This window comes from Rhinocladiella mackenziei, assembly GCF_000835555.1.
Source record: "Rhinocladiella mackenziei CBS 650.93 unplaced genomic scaffold supercont1.3, whole genome shotgun sequence".
NCBI classification, from domain to species: Eukaryota; Fungi; Ascomycota; class Eurotiomycetes; order Chaetothyriales; family Herpotrichiellaceae; genus Rhinocladiella; species Rhinocladiella mackenziei.
This window is the reverse complement of record NW_013550602.1, coordinates 2,653,596-2,676,679: the sequence shown is the minus strand read 5'-3', so window position 1 is coordinate 2,676,679 and position 23,084 is coordinate 2,653,596. Positions and strand designations below refer to the sequence as shown.

The window sequence follows — 23,084 nt, the reverse complement described above, 5'->3', positions numbered from 1 at the left end:
GGGACGATTTGCTTTCCGCATAACCTGGTATTCCGGGATCGGCGAGTACAGAGAATGCTTGAACAATAAGTTTTTGACTGATTGCAGCGTTTCGTGCCACGGAACCTATCTTGTCATCGACCATCGTCTTCATCCCCATCTCCATGATCGCTTTCATTCTAGGAAAAAATTGCCTCCAAAGTGCTTTTCGGCCTTTTAGATTTCGTATTGATTGGACCGATACCAACTCCACGGGGCTGATAAACTCAACACAGCATGCCAACTCCCAGCTGGAACCGAAATGAAACGAATCTTGAATTCGCATGGCTCCCGTTGCCTCCTTCCACTTTCCCTTCGTATTCCCCCTCCACAATTCGCCAGGTGCTTCATCATTCGAGACATATCAAATTGAAGCGCAGCTTGGAGAACATGGCAACGTCGAATGGATGATCCTTGCCTTGAATCACTCGTCACTGCTTTGTTCCACTATGTCTGGTTTGGTCCAATCTCGTTGATAGCGTCTTCGTCACTTCATAATCTCTGACGCGTTGGCGATTTCACCAGGCGTTACGGTCCCAATTTGGATCTAGAGTTCCCGATGTTAGTTATTGTACATGGACAGGGAGTTTCTCTTCTCACCCTGTATGAATGCACCGAGAACTTTGCTGCCTGTTTGCAAAAGTGGATGGCCCACCACAATCTGGAGGAAGCGCTGGAGTCCTTCTCTTCTGTGCTCGATCACATCGTCCGAGAAGCGATTTGTGAAGACCTTTCCAGGCAAAGGAGGAATAGTGACTCTCGCGCTTTCTCGCTCCAAAATGTCTCGGAAGTATTCGAAGTCGGAGTAGCGACGACGTACGACGGAGTGGCGGAGTTTGAAGGCAGGTATGTTGGTACGTGTGTGGATCTCGTAAGAGGTGTACATGTTCCGAGGGGAAGATCCATGGGTTTGTGGGTTTTTCACCTGGGAGAAGAGGTCAGTGGAGTTTGGTTCGCGATTTCAGAGTGCAGGTATTTCTCAGAAGGTAGCCTCTGAAATCTGGGAAGGCAAGGACATACTTCAATCTCCAAGAAGTTCTCTGGTGGCCCATAGATCTCCTCAAAAGTCTGTTGACGAGACTCAGGCAAGGCCTGCATGGTTGCGGTGATGGAGACGGTGGAGTCGACCGATTGACGTGAGAGGAAGAAGATATGTCGCGTGCACTGATGAAAGAGAATGGAAGCAATACGAATCAATCTCAGACAGGTCCTGGCAGAATAAATGCAGTGAGACTTGCCCGTAGAATGGAACCTTAGAGATGTGATATCACTTTTTGGTCTGCGAATCTGGAAGTTTCCTGCACCGCACTGGAACCTGACAAGAGGCCGTAGAGCTTCCCGATTTCGCGCTGTACCCCGCGGTCGCTCTTGGCAAGAAGCCAATGCCAAGCCAATTTCGAACGTTTGCATGGTATATTTTTTCCCCCCCACGAGGCTACCTCTCTTAGGACCCTTTACATTGATTTACGAGAAATCCTGTCAGCACCATGTCGAAGAAGAGAAAGAGAGAAGTCGATGTAGAGCTTGTCAAGGTCTACGAGGAGCTGACCGATAACGATGAAAATATCCGACTGAAAGCAGCCCATACCTTGGTATCCAAAATCTTCAAACCTGGTGTCACGAACGACGAACAGACCATAACAATTTTGACCCGTCTCTTCCGCGGACTATGCAGTAGCCGTAAGGCTGCTCGTCTCGGATTCTCCGTTGCTTTGACCGAGCTTCTTTCACAAGTTTCGTTGGACTCAACAGGATCGACGAATCCCAATCTGTCTCTTTCCGCAATAATTGACATCTTCGAAGCTCAAACTACACCAGAAGGAGGCGCCTCCGGCCAGGACGAACGCGATCATTATTTCGGAAGAGTTTTCGGCGCCGATGCTGTCCTTAAGTCAGGTGTTCTCTTCAAGACGTCAGAGCCGACTCAGTGGAAGCGTCTCCTCAATCTGATTTGTGGTGTGGCCACTAAAAAGCCGTGGCTTAGACAAGAATGTGGCTGGGTACTGTTTGTTTGTATCACGTCGGACCACCGGAAAGACGTGCTCAGTAACTTCGCCGTCATGACCATCGAGACACTGGCTGAAAATAAGCTGATTCGTACCCCTGAGGGAGTGGCAATATGGCTAGCGGCAACGAGGGGATCTCCTCAATCACCCAAACCGAAATCAATGTGGAAGAATGGTGATCCGTTAGCTAAATCAGACGTCCACGTCCTGGCCAGTATTTTAAAGGATGCGCGGACGCAACCTGACCAAACGGACGCGGACTCAGAAGCTCAAGGCTCAGCTAGATGGTCAGCTAATCTACATTTTGCGTGGGACATTGTGCTCAGCGAGGTATGCCGCGAGACGCACGCGAAGCGTCTTGACACTGGAAATGGAAGAAATGAAACCAGCAAAAGCGTGACGAGAGTACCTTTTGACCTGTTCTGGAGAGTTGTTGTCGATGGTGAGTTATGGCAACACATCTTCACCGAAGTCGCTAATCCTTCGATTTAGAGGGCCTTTTCTCACCTTCCAGCAGTACAGAACGAAAGGCTTGGGGATTTAGTATATGGAGGAAGGCATTCGAGACATGCCCTCGAGATCTGCTGCGATATACTTTCACGCCTCAAGCCACGTCCTGTCTTGTCAATTCGCTCAAGAGTTCCGAGAGATTCTTGCAGAAATGTGCTTTGAGAGCATCTCAAATCTTCCACACTGGCTTGACCGCTAGTGATGCGGATGCCCCTGATCAGGGATTAACTGGTGCCTGCTTCAGGACACTGTTGGAGAGCGTTTCATACGGCGATTTTGACCATATTACGAAGTCAAAAACAATCCAAAGCTTGATTGATATTGATGATTTGAAGGTTTTGAGAGCCATCAGCTTGACTCTGGCTTTTCTTGCTAGAAAATCCATACCCGAGGAGGATGATAAATCTCTCCTGGCTCGACAGAGAACTCTGATAGCTCTGCAATCCAAAGTTGTTTTCGCCTCGTTCCGACGTATGGAGAACAAAGAACCAACAGACGAAGCTGCTCTAGACCACGATGGAACACAAGTTGCCAGAACCATTCTGAGTGCGTGGATCAGAGGGGTATGCACCTTACCCTCTCCAGGTATATCGAAGCCAGGAGATTTTTGTTTTAAGCCTGAACTGCTTCCTGAGGCCCGTGAATTTGTGAGAGAGCGATTGGCTTTGGGCTTCGAGCAAGCGCTGAAGCTCGGCGCTATGGGGTGTGGGGTGTTGCAGACGACTGTATTTGAAATCCGTCTCCTCGAAAAGGATCACGAGTCGATGTCTATTGTTTTCGAAAGCGATATCAAAGGCCTCGTACAGGAAGCTTGGCGGAGGCTGACGAAAATAACAACTTCGTTTGGCAAACAGCAGCCCATTGCTGGAGACCAATCCGTACCGCAAAATATCGGCGCAAAAGCAGAGCAAATTCCCAGGTATGAAGGGTTTCCGACATTGTCAGATGGTTTGTATCTGTTATACTGCCTGGTCCTCTTCCAGATCTATACGGGGGAAACCGATGCTGTGCAAATCCTTCAGGACCTCCTCGAATGCCACGATCGGTGGCACGCGAGCAGGGAGGAAAAGTTATCAACGGGTGAACATCTTGACTCTAGTGAAGCAATCGTCGAAATACTGCTCAGCTTTGCATCTCGACCGTCAAAGTTTCTCAGGCGGATCACGATCCAGATCTTTGAAGCCTTTGCCAGGCAAATGACCAGCAATGGTCTTCATTCGTTGTGCCGTATCCTAGCAGCGAAAGAGAACACACAAGGACAACAAGAAATATTCCAAGTTGAAGATATCAATATGGACGGTGCAGAGGAATCGAGAACTAACTCGGGCGAGGAAGAGATAGACTCGGATGTTGAAGTTGGGTCAGCTTCATCTGCTGAGGACACCAGTTCTGAAAATTCCGCGTCCACGTCCGAATCTTCCAATGTGGATGATGATTCGGAAGAGGACACGGGAAGCTCTGAGCGGGAAGAAGACGACGATGAGCTTGCCGTATTTGATGCTGCCCTTGCCTCTGCTCTAGGCACTCGACGGCTCGATGAAAATGACTTGGCGGCTGGATTGGGCGCCTCTGATTCTTCCACAGACGCAGACATGGATGACGATGAAATGATGGAACTGGATTCAAAACTCGCCGAAGTCTTTCGCGCGCGGAATGAACAACAATCCAAGAACAAAAAGAAGGAAGCAAAAGAGGCAAAGGAAGTGGTGGTGAACTTCAAAAACCGGGTGCTTGATCTGGTGGAGTCTTATTTGAAGCACCAACAACAGAATCTTCTGACCATTGACCTGATTGTACCTTTGTTGACGCTCGCAAGGACAACTTCGACGAAACAACTTGCTGAGCGCGCATGCAACATCCTGCAACAGTTTTGTTCACGGTGTAAAGGATCCAACATACCGCGACTTGGCTCCCAGATTGACCACGCCACCGAGGTCCTCAGGAGTATTCACGAAGAAGCAGGATTGGAATCTTCGAATGCTCATTCCCACATGACCAGCCAGACAAGTCTCCTAGTGGTCAAAGTGCTCGTCAATGCCCACCCCGATAATGTGAAAACTGCAGTTGGCATATACATGGCGACTCGGGTGAAGCAACTGACCAAGAAGGACTGTCGCGTACGGGCAGGCTTCTTTACAGACTGGAACAATTGGTGCCAGACTGCCCGGGAGAAGCTGGCCCAGTGAAAGAGATGTAGAGGAAGAAAGTTCTTGCTGCACTCCCGCATTGAACGCCGTCCAAATGCCTGTGGCAACAGAGGTTGTTATTCACACAAGTCCGCTTGCTCCGTCTGTTTCAATCTACGTCCCGTAGAAGATTGCTCGGCGGTCTAGGATTCGGATTGAATTTTTTTAGGTACTGGGCGATCATCTGCAAGGCTGTGGCGCAGCCTCGGCAGGGAAAAGTTTAGAATCACGCCAGCTTCACTCCGGAATCGATTCAGGATGCGCGCAACACGTTGAACCATGCGAACAACCTTGGAGTCCATGTGGCTAGGGAGATTGCAAATTGACGACGTGGTTGGTGCGGTGTTGTGATGCGTTTCAACCATTTGAACAACAGGCAGAATGAGCAATCAATAGGTCGAACTGGCATGCATCTACTGTGGACGTCATTTGTTACCCCATAAGGGGCTAGATGAGTAAGACCAGGTTAAACCTAATCAGGCTAGCTCCCGCTGCCGAGGTTGCTTACTGTGAAACTGTAAAACGTCGGCGTCCAACGAACATCCGGCAATTCATCGCCATTCTCTTCTCCTGGCCTTTGCTTGCTCCTTGCACAATATGCACAGACATCACAAGAGGCCTCCTCCTCAGTCCAGGTGCTTGGACTCTGTTGTGATCTATGAAAATACCTTTTCCCATGGCCCTGTCAAGGCTATTTTCTGCCAAAGCCACGTCTACCGGGTATCGTGCATGTCTGGACCTAGCCAGGAGCAGTCTCACGAGCCTTGCCCCCTGCCAAATCCGGTATATTATGGTTGATTAGCTTATAGCTTACCTGAGCCAGATGCGTCCCTCAAGAATCCACTCTTCGCTCAGCTCACACTGTTCGGTTTCAGTCCTCCACCATCCTTTTACGGTTCCGGGCATGATGCGAACCCCATCTCTGATTCTTTGTTCCACCCTCCTTCTGCTCTTCTTTTCTATCCTACTTCCATTTCTTGATTCTTCACCTGGTACTTGTATTTGCCCTTCCCTGGCACCATCCAGCCCAAACGTCAGTTCTCTGCGAAATAGAACCTTTGGAGCTCGGATTTTCACCCTCTTCGGTTCCCCCGGACGTCCCGATAAATTTCGCCTTTGTGTCAAGCTTTTCATTCAAGGCCACAGATATCATTTGGTCAACGCAGCAACACACAGGACGTATCAGGATCGACGTCATGGCCACCCAAAAAGGCCCTTCAGACCTCCAGAAAATCATGAACAAGCTCGGGTTGAAGTTGAATCTTCCCACTTTATTGCTGATGTTTAAGTGTGTTCCCCGGAAGAGGGCTGTTTATCTTTTCTGGGGGGGGCGTACAGCTAGGGAGCCTGGATCTCAGGCTACCGAGGTACGTCTCTGCCTAACATCAGACAATGCTAACACAACATTTTCAGAGGAGCTGTTGCTCCCACAATCGGTCTCGCCATGTATTCATCCTTTCGCCCAGCCTACTTTCAGCGAGCTCACGATTGCTAGATATCAAGATGCTGGCGTCGCCAGACACTATTCGACCATTGGCTACCTCATCCCTATCATGTCCCTCTTCGTCGTTCCTATCCTGCCTCGAGCCAGATTTCTTCAGAATTTTTTCGTTACCTGCGTACGATAACCACCGTGCAACCCCTTTAAGGCACGACTTGACTAACCGCTACCCAGTTTCTGACTTGCCTTGCCGCTGCTATCTCACTCCTTTATATGTGGACCGCTATCAAAGCGCGACAAAATACCACCCACCTTTCAGAAGAGCGAAACAATGGGCCAGTTCCTGGAGCCGAAATTGTCCCATACAATGCTGCAGCTAGTGCCTGCCTGGCTGTTTGGTTCTTCTTTGTGCTATGGCTGTACAATACGTATGTTGCGCCCAGGATAATTACTCTCCTATCGAACAGAGATGCTGACATTGGTGCAGCTTTCGTGCATATCGACCCCAGTACTTCCTTCCTCTTATTGTTTTCTCAATCTTCATCAACATTACTGCCACATATGGGTGCATCTTCCCTACGATGGAACAGGCCTATTCCTTGAGTATTTAAGCCCGTCTCTTACCCCTTTTTTTCAGCGGATACTCAAGTTACATCGCTGACAATGACGGTTTTTAGCCAGGTTTCTCCTTGATACCTTTTTCGTCGGATTCGGAATTGCCTTTGCGGTCCACTTTGTGGTTCTGCCAATCACCACACGAGACCTTGTTACCCTCATGCTGAATGAATACCTCCATCACCTTAAAGTGGTTTTCGATGCCCAAGGCGCGCTCATCCATTCCTTACCCGCTCGAGATTGGGGTGTCGTGAGTGGAACTAGCAGTCTTGAGGGCGAAAGTGATAACAGCAATCCGGATGAGAGAATCACACCCTGGCCGGAAGCTGATACCTGGAGGACTGCCACCGCGGCAGCAACGGAATCTCAAGTCAAAATCCACTCGGAAATGCGATACGTCAAACGAGAGTTTGCTTGGAGCAAACTGGCCGCAACGGACTTTGTGTGCATCACGAAATTGCTCAAGAATATCCTCGTTCCTGTTGCTGGTATGGAGACCGTCATTCAAGTGGGAGATCGTGTGGAAAAACAGGGCGGATGGGCTTCTATGAAACCCCCTAAAGATGGCTCTAGTTCCGGTGTTTCCGAACCGTCCATGGATGAAGAAGAGAAAGAACGTTGGGGTTGGTTCTTTGATCAAATCCACGAACCTTACAAACAACTCGAACGAGCAATGATTGACGGTCTCGACTACGCATTTCACACGATGGGAATCACCAAGAAGCCAATGTTCAGCACAAGCCCGGAACTGGAAGCGAGAGGAGCAGATTCTCTAGATGGCAAAGGGTTTGCCAAGTACCTTGAAGGAACCATTGACAATTTCTTGACCGAGCGAGAAGGGCCTTTGAGGGAATGGTGTCGGTTGAATGGCATGGACGACTCCAAGGAAACATCTTCGAGGAAGCTGCTTCATCAACGACATCGATCTCAACTGTACCTCATCCTTGACCTCGAGTACTCCGTCGTCACCACTGCGAAAGGAATTCTGGATCTCGTTCGCTTCGCCGACTCCAAAGTTGAAGACGGAACCATGAGGAAGAAACGCCTTATTGTTCCAACCTGGAAACAATTGAAAAAGTGGGCCTGGGCTCTCATTACTCGAGAAGACGGCAACCTGGACTACCACACCTACAGCTACCGTAGCGGCACTCCGACTGTGTATCTCGGCAATGCTCTAGGCGTGGAACGAGACCCTGAACATCTCCTACCGGAAACTTGGTTCGAGAAGTTTACGGATTATTTCCGGATGATCCCCAAGATCTTCGGCTCCAAGGAATCCTGGTTTGGCTTCAAAGTGGCTACGGGCACAATGTTCATCGCGATAGTCTGCTACCTACGCAACTCTCAGGAATTTTATATCAAACAGCGTCTCATTTGGGGCGCGATCATGGTCGCCATCAGTATGACGCAGACGGCCGGATCCGGCATGTACGGACAATTCTTACGTGTCTTCGGCACGTTCCTCGCCATGATCTTCTCCTACATTGACTGGTACATCGTGGACGGGCATACCGCGGGAGTCATTGTCTTTGTCGGCGTCACCATGTTCCTGTACCACTACCTCATGGTTACCAAACCCGACGACCCCGTCATTCCTATGATCGGCATGATCACTGTGGTTTTGATCGTGGGCTATGAACTCCAAGTGAAACAAGTCGGCATACCTATCTCTGTTTCCAATGGCCAAGTCTTTCACCCTGTGTATGAATTGGCACCGTATCGACTAGCTTGTGTGCTCGCTGGCGTGGGTATCGCATGTCTCTTGACTTATTTTCCATCCGTCACGACGGCGAGGAGCGAAATGCGGAAAGATCTCGGAAATACCATGTATCTTCTAGGTCATTACTACAGCTCCACACACAAAGCCGTGTCTCTGCGCCTCAAGGGTCTGGAAGGAGATATAAGGGACAAAACCAGCCCGATTAGAAAAGTGGAGAAGGCTCGGAGCCGGTTGTTCGCCAAACAGTTGATTCTGATCCAAGCTATGAAGAATCATTTGAAATTCATCAGATGGGAACCCACGTTCGGAGGTAGGTTTCCCAGAGAGACCTACGGGAGACTCCTCAACCATACGCAAAAGTAAGTGTCTCAATTCTATATCTGAATCCAAAAAAGAAAAAAGAAAAAGGTATGGCAATTTTTCTAACATGTTTACAAAATAGCATCCTCCGCTTTACTGGCATGGTAGCCCATGTGACCAAAACCTTCGAAGAACTGCCCGAAAACACCCACAGACACCCCCCGGTGGCCGAGGAGAGCATGAGCGAGACCGTCAAAGGCACCTGGCTTAAGGAGTTTAAGGACCTTATCGCCTCGCTAGAGTTGACCTCGCACGACGTCACTTCATTGCTTGCCATCATCTCTGGCGCCATCGTCACCGGCAAGCCTTTACCGCCGTACCTCAAGGCCCCTGAACACTACCACATCGGCGAAACGCTCACGCGGTTGGACGCTGATATCTTGAGTGTCAAACACGTCTGTGAGCCCGGGTACTCGGCATTTGCTGTCATGCAGGTGAGCACGACGATGTTGGCGCAAGATCTCGCGGATTTGTTGGTCGAGACAAAGAAACTGGTCGGGGAAGCGGATTTCAGTCTCGATGTGGTTGAGGGTGATTATGAGAAGAGAGTCGGTGTCAATACAGTTTCGGCGACATTCAGGGCGAAGGCGGATTAGAGAGAATGTCTATGAGTATGAGTGAGAGACAATTCTTGGACTCTGTCGGACATGGCTGGAGAAAATGCAGGTTGGTCATTGTCGATAAGTTTTGTGGACACTGTACTGGCGGTCATGCGCGTCTGGCAGTAGTATTGCCATTAGTGGGAGAGCCATGATGGACAAAAAAAAAAAAAAAACTCCCGGAAAATTGAGATGTACTTACCCTTTCCACACTCTTGAGAACAGGGGAAAAGAAAAAACATGTGTCTGTAATGAGACTCAGGAACACATATTGGGAGTTGGTGCTTATATATTCACAAGCAACCTTAATCTATTGGTCTGCTTAGGCCTCCTCCAAGCTCGAAACTAGATGAAGTGCTGTACAATCCTGGAAATGAAAAAGTCTCCTATGCGTCTCATCCTGGTTCGTGGAGTTATATGCATAGCACGTCTTGAACAGTGTCGTCATATCGTCGAAGACGAAATATCCGAGTTTCCGGGCCAACACGTCGAAGCGATTTGAAAACCAGCGCGTAGAGGCTTCGTTAAGGTCTTGAGCACCCAGCGTAGGCCTCTCGGCCGAGCGTCTGGAGATCATCTCGTCCTCGACATAGGATCCGATCGCAATGACGAATAAAAGGTCTCGAGCACGGTCGTGGGTCGAATCAATGGTTGTCAATGTCTATTTCCAGCTTTTGTAGACATCGCATGAGCAGTCCGAACTGCCCACAATTGTTGCGTGAGAATCAGGGGCTGTGCAGCCAGGCAGAGACACATGTCCATTGAGGCCTGGCGTACCGTTGCTGAGGTATGGAAGCCGTCGACTGTGTCAGGTTCGACGGCATTTGCAGGTTGGGTAAGATCGTACTAGTAGTTGCTCACTTTAGCTTTGAGGGCTTGTTTGCGCAGGAGAATACATCGAGACTTGTGATCGCTGACATCGTGGCTGGAAGTTTCTTGTTGTGGCTTCTTTAGGTTCTCGATCTCGATCGGCCCTCGTAGGCCCGCGAAGATGTCGGAAATTGCCTTGGGATGAACGGGGGGTTGAGGGGTAGGCCCACCTGCAGCTCTTGATGTATGGGGCCGATGGTCTGTGGCTATGGTTGCCAGGGACCAGGATCCCAAGACGCTGGATCGAGCTGTGTTCGTGATCGTGTCATGGCTGCCACATGGACGAAGGTGTGGATGATGGTTTCTTTGTAGATCCAAGGGACTTTGTCCATGCCACCGAGCAGTTGAATGATCCGTTTCAGCGCTAAAAGATGTCCAAAGCTGGGCCACCACGTAGTTCCGGTAGAAGTCTGTACCGTATACGACTAGCAGAATCCGGAGCAGTGTCAATAGTTGGGTTTCCTGGTAATCTAGATTCTCGATCATTTCACGAAGTGCTCGAAGACAGGGGATTGAGTGTGTCAAAGAGAGTCGTTGATAGGATTCCTTGTTCTCCGGTTGGGCCTTGGACATGATGCCGAAATGTATGCGAACAAAGCGTGCATTTTCGCCTGTTGGGAGAAATAGCCCTTGTATATTAATTCATATTCGTTCGATACGTCGGTGTCTTCTTTTCGATGACCCTTTTCATCTGGCCAAATGACTGCAAAGGTCAAGCTTTGGACATACTTTACAAGTCCGAAGTCTTTTGCTGAAAGAGGTACAGGCGCTGAGGCAAACGGATCGGAATTTCCACCGCGTAGAAGGCTCATCAGAGTCTGAGCAGTGATTGTTGTCGGATTGTCGGATGATCGTTCACTCAAATTGGACCGTTGGCAAGAGCAGCATGCCGTGCCTTGGACAGTTATCACCGTCCCATCGACGAAGATATTGCCACAAATACGACAAATGCGAGTATCTTGCTGAGGTCTCTGCCTGGCCCGGAGGACGAAAATACCAATATGTAAGCTGGCTTAGGTAGCCATGGGATGCGGAGGGCCACGTTGAATATTGTCCAAAGAACGTACCAAGGGCCGACTAGTTCGTTGACTTCGACCAGAAGCAGGCTGAGGGGCCTCTAACGCCCTTTTCGCTCTCTCTACTCTTTTCGACGTCGAGTAAGACTCGGCATTCATCGCTAAAGCGTGGGCATCACGCTTGTCTCGCCTGGAATGGAAATTGTGTGGAGTTTTGGTGCTAAGCCATAGAATCTCTTTTTTCATTTTGACTGAGAACCCACCGTGGACTCAATTCTTATGGTCGCCGACTCAATTCTGAGGATTGGGCTGAAATAAAAACAGGCCGAGTTAATCGGGCATAGGACACGGCGCGGATTTCTTTAATTGGGAGCCAGACCAAACAATTTGGTAGCGACGGGATTTCTCGACCCTGGTCGTTCTAAGGTCTTGGGCTGGTGGGCGGATGAGTCAGGGGTAGCCCAGTCCGCTGGATATTGCAAAGTCCTTTTGCACCACTAGGTGCAAGCGACTTCTCCAAAGAGGGCCTGAGTCCTAGGAGACTTTGTCATCAAGCTCTGCTTAACAGGCTGCCTCGTATATGGCTTGCAGTGAAACCTGTAGATTTTCTCGAAGACTCCCTAGCGCTGGGCTGGGCAATAAGGCTGCAGTTCTCCACCAAGGGAAAGAGAGTGCGGAGAGAAATCAGAAAACAGAAAAAATCAATACATGCACAATCAACAGTGATGCTCATTTATTTGTTTTCGTTCTCACATGTCAAAGTTCATAGTCTCGTAGAAAGACACTGGAGAATAGTCCATTCCAGCTGGTCAGTGCAACTCGACACGACAGCATTGGCGTTGTGTGCCTGTGTTCTGTATCTAGCTTTCCCGGGCTGCTCTCATCAGTCTCAATATGTGCAGGCATGAATCAACACTGGACCGAATCAAGCAAAAACGGTCAAATACCAATATAACCACCCAATGGCCTCCTTTTCAAACGCCTCTCCCAAAGAAAATGTTCGTTCTTTTCTGTTTTGCAAGCTTCCATCTGTATTTCTTTTTTGGTCGCTTTCAAGTCTGTTTGTCTTGACTCTCACACATCCATTTTGTATTTTTGAGGGTTCATTCTGCTCATCTCCCCTTTTGTGGCCATGCAAAAGTTCAATGTCATCAAAATCAATGCAATAATTTTGTTCACGCCAGTTTGATCTAACCAGCTCCATCACCGTCCGCCATCGGAATCCTGAATGTAGCCCAGAGCTGACATGGCCTTTTCGTAACGCCATTGCTGATGATTCAGCTTAAGGAGAAGGAATAATCGATCGTGACAAAAACAAAAATCATCCCCAGAATCCACCAAAAAAGAAGGATAAAAGAAAAAAAGGGGTCGCGTTTCCAGGGAGGTGCAAGACTCCATTGCTCTTAAGCATCACATTTTCCAATCACGTGAAAGGATCATCTCTCGATTGTTGATCCAGAGGTGGTCGCTGGTAGTGACTGGGATGAAAAGTACTAAACATAGCCAACCTTTCTCCAATACTCATGCTACACGGATGTCCATGGCTGGGAGAAGTCCCAAATGCACTCGTGTTGATGAATGGGTCACTCAGGCTCGGTACGTGTCTGGGGTTTTGCGCACGATAGCTTCTCTTATTGGGATCGAGCTCGAAAGGACTGCCAAGACGCTTTTGAGACGAATCGACTTCGGGCGGAACCAAACCGGATGAGATCGTTGGGACATTGGGGTGTGCCAAAGCCGTAAGTGATGGAGGTAGTGTTGGAACTGAGGAAATACCGGCACTCTCCGTGGTGGGAGTTTGTCGAGTGGGTGGTGTAAGGAGTCGTTCAATCTGTTCTCGATTGTTGACAGCACCCAAAGTAGCACCTCTATTCCGAACGCGTATCCTCCGCTGATTAATGTCTCCCGCTCCAGTAAAGACCAGTTCCGGTCGAACTTGAGGTTTTCGCTCAAACGGGACCGGTGGGGGGAGATTTCGGTTGAGGTCGGTACCTAGCTGATGGATGTTGCTTCCACTGGGGCTCAACTCATCCTCTAGATTGTGTTGAGCACGTCGCTTGTGGACGTTGAGCGAGATGTCCGGTTCGAGTTTGAAGGGAGAAAGTAATCTTGATCCCGTAGCATGGATGGTATCAAATTGGTTGTGACTGATATGTCGGCGATGATGAGGGTTCGAGTTACTAGAACCATTCCAAGTCCTATAGTTGAATGGTGAAGCGAGACGTGGAATACTGCTTGCAACCTTCAACGTGTCCGATTCAGTCTCAATTCCCAGGCCAGGAGTAGAGATAGACATGCCATCCGAAGAACTGTTGACGGGGGTGTTGAACCAATCATCGGACATTTGCTGCGCCAGAGGGGAGTCTCCCGTCGCGAGCTGTGCAAGGGGAGCGGTCGCACCACTGGCCACCAGTGAAATACCCAATTCTCGAGTGGTGTATGTGGTGGTGGATGCTTCTGGATCAGCCTGTTGGGTCATGGGCCGATTTAGTCGAGAATGTCGTCGAGTGAACTGTTCATGGAAAGGCGACGGGCTCCTCGATTCGCGTAATCGCTGATAGTGGGCTGAAATGATGAATTTTTCCCTGCACAGTTGTTTCAGTCGTTTCCTAGTGGCTGATTCAGACGGCCAGATCGCCCTTGCATCGTGGCTGTCGGTGCGAAGAAAATCGGTTGGTTCTGGTGTCTTGTCCCTCGCATTGTTTCGGTTTTCCATGACGTTTCGCATCTTGTACCGTCGAATGATGGGTCTTGAGATTCGACTTGCTTTGGGCCATGTCTCTTTGGCTCTTCGAGCAACACGATGACAGACACCGGTCGGAGGAATGCTGCCAGGGACCGTTTTGAAAGGTGTGACTGTAGGATCTGCCAGATACATTTGATAGACATTGAACAAATGGTTGTCCATCTCAATACTCCATTGGACATTAGTCTTGGACATGAAGGCGTTGATCCTCAATTTCTTGCTCTTCCGTGACGGAGTGTCTGGGATGATGTTGACCTGAGTTGAACAGAACGGATCTCGAGACTCGAGATCCGGACTCGTGGCACTGCCATCGAATGAAGTTGGTCGAGTCGTGAATGTTTCCGAGGAAGAGTATGACGAGTCCGAACAAATAGAGCATTCGGATGAAGAACGATGCATATCCCAAGCACTGTTCTTGTATTCGGTTGGAACGAATTTCGTCTGCGCCACGGGTGTTCGAGGAAGTTGTGAATCTCGGTAGGTAGACAGTTTTAGTTTCTCACTCGGAGAGGGATCTGTGACACTGTGGACGTAGATCGGTCTGGAGATATGATCCTGTCGTTCAACCGAAGGTAGAGGAATGTCGGCCGCTGCGCGGTAGTCTGATTGAATGCTAGAGGGGATGGGGATATCCGAAGCAAAAAGAGTCGTGGGTAGAGCATTGTTACGCGCTTGGAAGTTATGCATATTGATTCGAGATCGTCGGAGGCAAGTAGTCGAGTGGTGAGGAGGCGGAGGAAGCTTGAGTTCTGCGAAGGTCTGATCTGGAGTTTTTGGATTATCGCTGCTGTCGAGTCCCAGCGGAGCGAAGTTTCGGGGAAGAGTTATGGACGTATGTAGTTGGCGTTGCGCCGAGGAGGTTTGAAGGGTCGGAGAAGGATTGCGGTCGGCCATGTTTTCTGCTTGGAGGCGGCGCAAGGGTTGGAACTCGAAACAAAGGCGCGAAGGTGACGAACTGTGTAGAGAGCAGCGTGAGGCCAGGCCTGTTGTCTATTGAAAGTTGTTCATGGATTCATGCTGTGCACGCGTGTGGACTCGGTTATGCGGTCGACCAGATGATGGATATGTGATGGTGACGAATGGACAGCGCTACAAGCGCCTGGAGGATATTTCGTGGGTACGGGTGTAGCGAGAAGGTCGAGGGCGGGCGCGTTCAAGAAGGTAATTGTAGATTGCGACCGCGGAGAGACGTGTCAGTGATGTCGGACGCGCAGGTTATCTGTCTGGAGCAAGGTTTTTCGCAGTCACCTGGAGTTGAGAAAATGACGGTGGCTGGGGCGAATGGCCAGAAGAAATTGGGAGAGCAGGGGTTGTATGGCGGAAGGACCAGGGTAGGGGAGTTGGAAACGACCGACATGAATCAGAGGAGAATCGTTGCACAGTTGTATAGAAAAGTGTAGAGGACGGGATGTGTAAGTTCTTGCGAGGTGCTGTTGTTTACTCGACTAATGTGATGGTGACAGGAGGAAGAAGAGGAGGAGGATTGGAACTTGGACGGGAGGAAGTTTCGGGAGGAGAAGAAGGTGGTTTCTGCTGTGGCTTTGGCTCAGAGTCTTGGTGGAAGAAGCGAAAGGGGGACGTGCGTGGAGCCTATCAAGGAGGAAAAGTGGGTGATGGGAGGGGATGGAGGTTTCGAGGCCAAGCCAGGAGAGTGGCATCTGGTGGTCCCCCAAAAAAACAAAAAAACATATGAGAGATGGAGAAGAAGACAATTGAAGTTGAAATGAATAAGTGGAGGGAAAGAAGGGAGAGTTACAGAATAAATTGGCTCATCGAGAAGAGTTGAACACTGGCAGTTCGCAATTTCGCAGTAGTTCAGTTGTAGGCGCAGAGAAGCAGTGCTGCGTGCAGGCCTCATAATAACTCACAGCGTTGACCACGTACTCTTTTACAGCAAGTGGTTGCAGATACACTGCAATCCAACCCATCATCATCCTCTTCACCGGTCCATTTCTCCATCGCTCCATTCTAACTACATGATGGACCCGGGATCCTTCTCCATTTATTCCATCTTCCGGCTTCCCAGGCATATCTTTTTCTGTCTCACCTGCAATGCACGACGCAGTCAGGTGGATTCAACATGCCAATCTTTGACTGTCACTCCATCGGATCGTTAGTCTCCCTTCTCCCTCTCTCGTCCTCCACCTGTCACTGCCTGCCTCACTCTAAAGTTCCACGTCCTCATCCTCTCGCTTGTGTCCTTATATTTCTTCCTATCACTACCAAGCACAGACTGGCGTGTTCGGGTGCGTGCAGCTGCAACTGTCAGAAGACCACATGTCCTCATATCCACACTTGGGCATATCAAAGTGGATTCCACCGGTCAGCGTTGAGCCTTTTCTTTGTCGTTTGCTCTTCTCGGTGGACGGAAAAAGACGCGTCAAACTGAGCTGTCCCAGCCGACCTGTCAATGGCGATATCAAGATTCGAGGTGCATGTCAACACGCGACAACGACGCGCTAAGCAAGCGAGGCTGAAATCTGCTTTTGATTGGGTTGAATTTGACGCCCTTATTGACCAATCAATTCTTTCTCTCATCACCTCCTTTGCCAATTCAAAACTCCAACATACAATTGTTGGACTCGACCAGAACATCCCCGTCTATCAATCCGGCTTGTCATCCTTGCACCTCTCCCGTCAAAGATACCTTTTTATCTGGCTTTGAAACGCTCTGTCCTGGCTGTTGACCCAAGAAAAATTCTTGACACTGCCAAAACAAACAACACAGGAGGATGTGGCGTTCAAAATGAGAGTGGAAACAATCCATTTGGTTGAAAAGTCTTGGACCCCTCTCTCTCTCAATCCATGTTGCCAGAGAATAAGGACGTCTTTTCCAGCATCCTTTGTCTGAGGTAATTGAATCAGGGTGATTGAAAACCTTCAGTTCCCGTATGCTTCCCGCACCAAACTGGCCCCAGCAATCATCATCGCCATAATACTCCATAACCCAATGCATCGGAATTCTCAACTCAAGTTTTACTCTGGGTCAAAGTTCAAAGCCACATCGTTTTATCGATCGGTCGCTTCGATCAAGATGCAGTCTGGGTTTATGAAGCATTAATTTGCGTCATCCAGTAGGCTTCTTTGGCCTGTGATGTCCATGGTCTCAGTTCGACTTCCAATACTAATCTGCTGTTTTCTCTTTGTCAGCGGGGGAACTTGTTACCCCAAACCGTGGCCTATCCGTAACTTTGTGCGCATAGCCTTCGAACGATCTGAATTAGCAATGTTATATTATGGTATGCTACGCTTATATGGTACAGAACCAAGATTTGATTCTGGATCAAGAAGGACGAATACTTCTGCTAGCAGCAGCAGCGAGTATTATCGCTCATACCAAGACACATCGTATATACGACGAACATTGTAGCCTCGTACATCACACAGAGAGCACTGTAGAATCAGCATCTAGTACTGCTTAACGTAACGGCTTGGATTGTAAGAAAGGGCCTGGTGGTAAATAAGTTGTGTTCATCTTGATTCAGTCCATCGGCATAAGACCTGGGATTAGTAGTACCTTAGTGGTGCTTTGCCTTGTCCATCCTATCTATACTACTGATATCATAACTCAGCCTATGTTCGTTCACTCCGTATCCAACCATTCAACCACCCACACCAATCTCGCACCGCAAACACATAGCATAGCCCCTTCATCTCATCTCCATTCTCATATGGAGTCTTTTACGCCTCGGAATGCTGCGTCGTAAACGCCCCTGCACTCGCAGTTCCACGACCAGAATTAGTTCTCCGCCGGCCGTCCTGCCAACTACCTACCAGCGCGCGAATGGCTTCTTCCGCAATCACAACGCCGCGATTAATGTCTTCTACGCATGTCCAGCCAGGGACGTGCAGGAATGCTACTTTGCCCACGCGCTCGGCCGCGAGATCGGGGTCTATGAGTGTAGGAGATCCGGATCGAGAATGAGGGGCGGGGGAAGATGATGAGGTTGTTGGCGATAACAGCCCCGGTTGTTGCTGTTGCTGGTGGTCAGGCAATGACCCAGACTCTGAAGGTGGACGCCGACATCGCTGCGCATCGAGCCATCGCCGACTCAGACTTTCGAATAGAGCGTACTCGCACAGGAATCGACCTGCGTCTCGCGATAGCTTGACAACGCCCTTCTTTTTATTATCCTCGGCCCTCATCGACGAGGTGCCTACGTTGCTAGTTCCCCACATCAGACTCAAGCTCACATTTGGCCCAACGCCGCCGCTGACGCCGACGCCTCGTCCGGGGACTGAGATAGTTGCTGTGTTCGAGGTATGACCAACCCGACCGAGGAACCCGCGTTCTTTGAGACCAGCATCCACGCCCGTCTCCCACCGCCTCAGCACATCCTCTTCATCCCACCCGACAAAGAGGATGTCAGGGACGCCTTGGCTTTTCCACACGCTTTCGCCGCAGTTAAAACCGTCGGATTCGTCCACATCCTTTATCCTGTACCCATCTCGATGGCCGCATGTTTCCAGAGAATAGCAATCTCGTCCGCCTGCCATGCCAATGTGGAGGATGAAGTCTGGGTTATGTTGCATTATGAGGGTCGGAACCAAGGTGGATACTGTGTTGTAAGCGACTCGTATTGGCGACGGATGAATTATTAGTGATATTTTATATTTTGGCGTAATTGACCGAGGGTAAAGTTCTTCTGATAAGGTGGATGCGATCAGCCATGAAGGGTTGATGAGGAAGGATTTGAATGGCTATTGCATTGAATGTGTTAGTATCAGTACGAAATCAGCCACGGGGTAGGTGGCCGGGAGATTGTGCCGAAAAGAAGTGTAACCAGATATCAACTTCGGCTTCCATAAATTTCCTTTGTTCGGTAGCACCATCTTCGTGGTTCAGTGCAACCAAGGACTTCAATCGGAAGATCATTTTGCATGTTCGTTACTCTTTTCTTTTAATTTTTCCCCCCCCCCCCCCTTCACCTACACAGCATGCCCCTATCTCACACAAGACGGCTTCTGTTCCATTTTTGTCTCCTCTTCAATTTAATTCAACCGAAAAGGAACGCCAATTCGACCCGACTCGCAAAGGAGCAAAACAAGAAAAATAGAAATCACCCACGAAAAAAAAAAAAAAGGGAACCTACCCCAAACCCCGTCACCAGCACCTTGATCTCCCTCAGCCGCCGCACATCTTGTGTATCCAGACTATTTATCGAAGCAGACTGCTCCGTTAACAGGGGAGGCGGTGTAGGCGGCCCTGCGTCGCCCATGTTGTATGTACAACGCCTGTTTCTTTCTCCTGTTCTCAGGTCGCTGGTATATGCTCGATAATACTTGGAAGATGTCTGGAATGTGTTGGCCAAAGGGGAATGTGGAATTTATGCGGAGAGCCCCGGACCGCAGAGGAAGAATGTTGAGGTATGTGGTTTTTAATTTTTTTTTTTTGTGTGTGTTGGTCAGATCATCCGCCTTCGAATTGCACCCTGGGGATATCTTGATCGAGAAATGGCTCGTCGCCGGAAGGGGAAGTCTGGGGAGACGTAGGTGTGGTGTGAGGATCGTCTACTATCAACCTTTTGTTCACGAGATGAGTGAGGACCAGAAGTCAATGTCAGCACCAGAATTGGAAGTGCATAATGTGTGTCTCTCTGCTCTATCCTATCGTGAAGTTGACCGGAAAATTGTCAATTGCAGAAAAGTTGGACTTGAAGATACTCCGTAGACACAATGAAGTCGAGGGGCAACGCAGTCTCGGTGATTAATTGGGGTCGATCATTGGTAATTCCTCCGCATTGTTGGCAGTGACTTTTGACATTTTCGATCGAAGCCGCCGAAAATGTCGATCACGGGGGGAAGGGTGGGTTGAGTGGTGGCATTTCGCCGCTGACTCGTAATTGTAAAATGTACTTGTAAGTGATCCGCCTCCGGTTTAGGCGATCCTGCCGCTTTGGGTATGGTCGCGGTCTGGGCGCGCCGCCGCTTTTGACGGCTATAAGAACATCGTCTCCCATCCCCATCACTCTCTCCCTCTCTTCCAACCTGCTTGATCCCTTTCCTCACCTCCGTTCTACCCTGACGCACCCTGTCGTGCGTCACTTCGACACCGCCTGAATTCTTCCCCCCTGCCGCATCAGGCCCCCCATCGTCGATTCTCCCTCTAGGCTCCTTCGAAATTCGCCTCTTTATCCGAATTCTCCCCTGCCGCTTCGGGCTCCCCTCGATTCTCCTTTCCGGCTCCTTCAAAATCCGCCTCGTCTCTTCGAGCGCGCCTCGATCAGCCTCCCAATCCTCGGTCTTCGCGGCCCCCTCGTGCGCCTAATCCCTCCCTGGCGCATTTGGCTTCGCTTCCCTCATGGCGTGCAGGCCCAGCTGACCCCGTCCATCATCTACGCCTCGACCAGGCTCCTGAGGATATGGGTGTCGGCCTCGGCAAGTCTCCTTGTGCTTCCTTGTGAAGGTGACTCCCCGTAATGGGCTCCCTCTAGCGTTTGTTCCAGACCTGCGAAGACCCAGCGAGATCATCACCGACGATAGCAAAATCGAACATCCTCCGGGGCGCCGTGGTAGGCATTCAACTTTCCATACTGTATCATCGGGACCGGGGTTCTACATCTCGACTTGGTGGAGCAAGACATGGAAGGTGGAAGAACGCAGCGGATCTTTTCGCACAGGCCGGTGCAGTAATACTGAGTGCCGCACCTGGCGCATCCAATGACGAAAATGCCGCACACGGTGATGGGCGGTGTGCAGGCGCACTGCTGCCTACGCTCCACCTCGAAAATGCAACGCTGACCGGGGGGGGGGGGGGGGGGGGGGGGGGGGTTGAGTCTTCCATCTCGGCCCTCGGCGGCTCCGAGGAAAAGAGTCACCATCCGACGACACGGACACGTCAGCATGTTGCAAATTGATTCTCCACTGCTGTCTCCTCGTTTGAGCAGAATGAAGTACAGCGGTTCCCCAAGAGGGGCTTGCGAACAGCCCTATGAAGGGAAAAAAGGTGGGATTCGCAAAGACACGATTTCGCTTGGACAGAATGCAGAGCAGATGTTGATTCTCCGTTGCAGCCGATCCCAATAGCGGGCGGGTGTGTGTTTGTGAGGTTGGCCATCAATTTCGAAGAAGACTGAAAGGTCGTCGGAGAACAACTGAAGGCGGCTGTCTCGGTCCAGAGGGCGCATTCTCATCATCCTTGAACCCTCGGGACCTGGGAGAACGGGCCAACGCCCCATATCATCCCCTCGTTCTCGAGACCACCGTCGCCGGGGTCCATCCCACCCTCAGGATGACGGTAGCCCCATGTCTCATGATATGCCGTGGCATGACCCGCTCCACTTCGTTGCCGTGATGGTCCTCCCTCTCCCCCGTCTCACCGGGCCTGGAAACACCAACAGAGAGACCTTTGGCAGGCCAGGGTTCGAACCCGGCAGTTGTGATAGACTTGGAACTGCGCCCTGTGAGGCAAGGGGAAGCAGGGAGGCCATTGGGTAGTGCTGAATGTCTATTTGAATGGCACCGGTTCCCTCGCTATTCCCTACTGTCAAACCCATTCTTCTGCTTCACACTTCTCGGCACAGTGCGCTCCAATCATAGCGATTTTCATCGCGTATCAACATCGGACAAATGAACCATCTATCGGAAGTCAACCCTTCGGTAAATCTTCCGCAGTCGGCCTCTGCGGTCGGGTGTCGAGCAGACGAAGCCCAAAATCTCCTCAACAGGCACGGCCTGTGAGCAATCCGGACTTCGTCGATTTCGTGGATATGACTAGTCCTGACCAGGACGCCGGTCGAGAATATCTGGTGGTGCGAGAGATTTTGGAGCCAATGGCTCATGATCCCGACAAACGCGGCATCCGAGTTTCCAGAGCCCGCCGCAGCGGCGTGTTCGACAGTGACAAGGTTGAAGACGATGAGGAATGCGACAGAGATGACGACATTGACTGCGAAAGCGAAATCAGCGACCTTCCATCGCTCACGGATATCTTTCTGCGGAGCGACTCAGGATTCGGAGGAAGTGCCGACCTCAACTGCAAGGCTTCCGCATCGTCCGCTCCCGTTGACAGGACCGGCAAGGAGTGTTGTCGCGAGGGCGACTGTGAGAGTAGTGGCAATCCTACCGCGACGACTGCCGCGGGCATTCGGCTCGGTGCCAGCCAAGGTAAGTAATGGAGATCCCATGTCGTACGTGTACATGAACGGTGCATACTGACGTATTTCTCCAGACAACCCGATTGTGCTGGAGGATGACCAGCCAGTTGATATCTCCGACGCTGCTTCCCCTGACGACCAAAACCCCAACCCTCGAAGTCGCGGACCCGGCCCCTCCCAGCGGTTCCTCCCCAACTTTGCCTGGAGGATTTGCCGAACCAGGCATAGAGGATGGAAAGGATACTCCAGACAGCCTGGCGAAGTACAACCGAATGACCCTGTAGGTGACGAGAAAGAAGGAGGAAACAACAAATCGGAAGAAGACGACGCTGCCCGCACTCGGACTCTCACCAGAGGCAATGGCGGCAACGAGTGCAGTGGCAGTGGCATAGGTTAAGATGCACCATCATCTGTTGGCCAAATCCACGACGTCTTTGCAGAATTTGAGGAGACCTTCGGCCTGGCTAGGCGGAAGCAGAAGACGGTGGTTGCGACTCTGCGTAACTGCCCAGTTCGTGACGTTACGACAGGCTCCATCCCACGCCCTGTCAGTCAGGGAGAGCCTCGGTCGGCTGCGGACGATAACCCCGCAGGGTCTGGCTGTTCGACAAGCTCAATCGCATATCCTGGAGCGCATAAGCCGTACATGTCCCGGCGTAGCGTCCTAGACATGACTTCGAGCGATCTCGAGAAGATCCTATAATGGATCTCTCCCTTCCTAGATGGAAAAATCTCGACGAACGCCTTTGCGAGGAGATAGTCCTTTGCTGACTGATGCACAAAGTAGACTGTTTTTTCGAATAGTCAGGAACGAACCACAAAGACCAATGATCTCCTGCAATGACTCCAGGGTTCTGAACGAGCTGGGACGAATTTGGCAAGACTGAGCGCTCGCTTGTTT

The 23,084-nt window shown here is 50.4% G+C and overlaps 7 protein-coding genes across 7 annotated transcripts; 3 read left to right on the top strand and 4 right to left on the bottom strand.

Annotated features, from left to right (window-relative positions):
• Nucleotides 1-580: 580 nt before the first annotated feature.
• On the bottom strand, nt 581-1,116 carry Z518_04484 (sorting nexin-3; the record flags this gene model as incomplete). Its single annotated transcript, XM_013418190.1, has 2 exons — nt 581-943; nt 1,039-1,116. 2 exons carry the CDS (start codon nt 1,114-1,116, stop codon nt 581-583), a joined length of 441 nt encoding a protein of 146 aa, XP_013273644.1.
• A 389-nt stretch (nt 1,117-1,505) lies between these two features.
• On the top strand, nt 1,506-4,720 carry Z518_04483 (uncharacterized protein; the record flags this gene model as incomplete). Its single annotated transcript, XM_013418189.1, has 2 exons — nt 1,506-2,466; nt 2,517-4,720. The coding sequence occupies 2 exons, from the start codon at nt 1,506-1,508 to the stop codon at nt 4,718-4,720; spliced, it is 3,165 nt and encodes a 1,054-aa protein (XP_013273643.1).
• A 1,196-nt stretch (nt 4,721-5,916) lies between these two features.
• Nucleotides 5,917-9,452, top strand: Z518_04482 (uncharacterized protein; the record flags this gene model as incomplete). Its single annotated transcript, XM_013418188.1, has 7 exons — nt 5,917-6,008; nt 6,063-6,087; nt 6,136-6,339; nt 6,396-6,589; nt 6,649-6,764; nt 6,839-8,855; nt 8,939-9,452. 7 exons carry the CDS (start codon nt 5,917-5,919, stop codon nt 9,450-9,452), a joined length of 3,162 nt encoding a protein of 1,053 aa, XP_013273642.1.
• A 325-nt stretch (nt 9,453-9,777) lies between these two features.
• Z518_04481 (uncharacterized protein) lies at nt 9,778-10,898 on the bottom strand (the record flags this gene model as incomplete). The annotated part of the gene is made up of 2 exons (XM_013418187.1): nt 9,778-10,116; nt 10,317-10,898. 2 exons carry the CDS (start codon nt 10,896-10,898, stop codon nt 9,778-9,780), a joined length of 921 nt encoding a protein of 306 aa, XP_013273641.1.
• A 1,866-nt stretch (nt 10,899-12,764) lies between these two features.
• Nucleotides 12,765-14,981, bottom strand: Z518_04480 (uncharacterized protein; the record flags this gene model as incomplete). The annotated part of the gene is made up of 1 exon (XM_013418186.1): nt 12,765-14,981. The coding sequence occupies one exon, from the start codon at nt 14,979-14,981 to the stop codon at nt 12,765-12,767; it is 2,217 nt and encodes a 738-aa protein (XP_013273640.1).
• A 2,787-nt stretch (nt 14,982-17,768) lies between these two features.
• Z518_04479 (uncharacterized protein) lies at nt 17,769-19,306 on the bottom strand (the record flags this gene model as incomplete). Its single annotated transcript, XM_013418185.1, has 2 exons — nt 17,769-18,788; nt 19,181-19,306. 2 exons carry the CDS (start codon nt 19,304-19,306, stop codon nt 17,769-17,771), a joined length of 1,146 nt encoding a protein of 381 aa, XP_013273639.1.
• Nucleotides 19,307-21,796: 2,490 nt separating this feature from the next.
• Z518_04478 (uncharacterized protein) lies at nt 21,797-22,580 on the top strand (the record flags this gene model as incomplete). The annotated part of the gene is made up of 2 exons (XM_013418184.1): nt 21,797-22,193; nt 22,258-22,580. 2 exons carry the CDS (start codon nt 21,797-21,799, stop codon nt 22,578-22,580), a joined length of 720 nt encoding a protein of 239 aa, XP_013273638.1.
• Between the last annotated feature and the right edge of the window lie 504 nt (nt 22,581-23,084).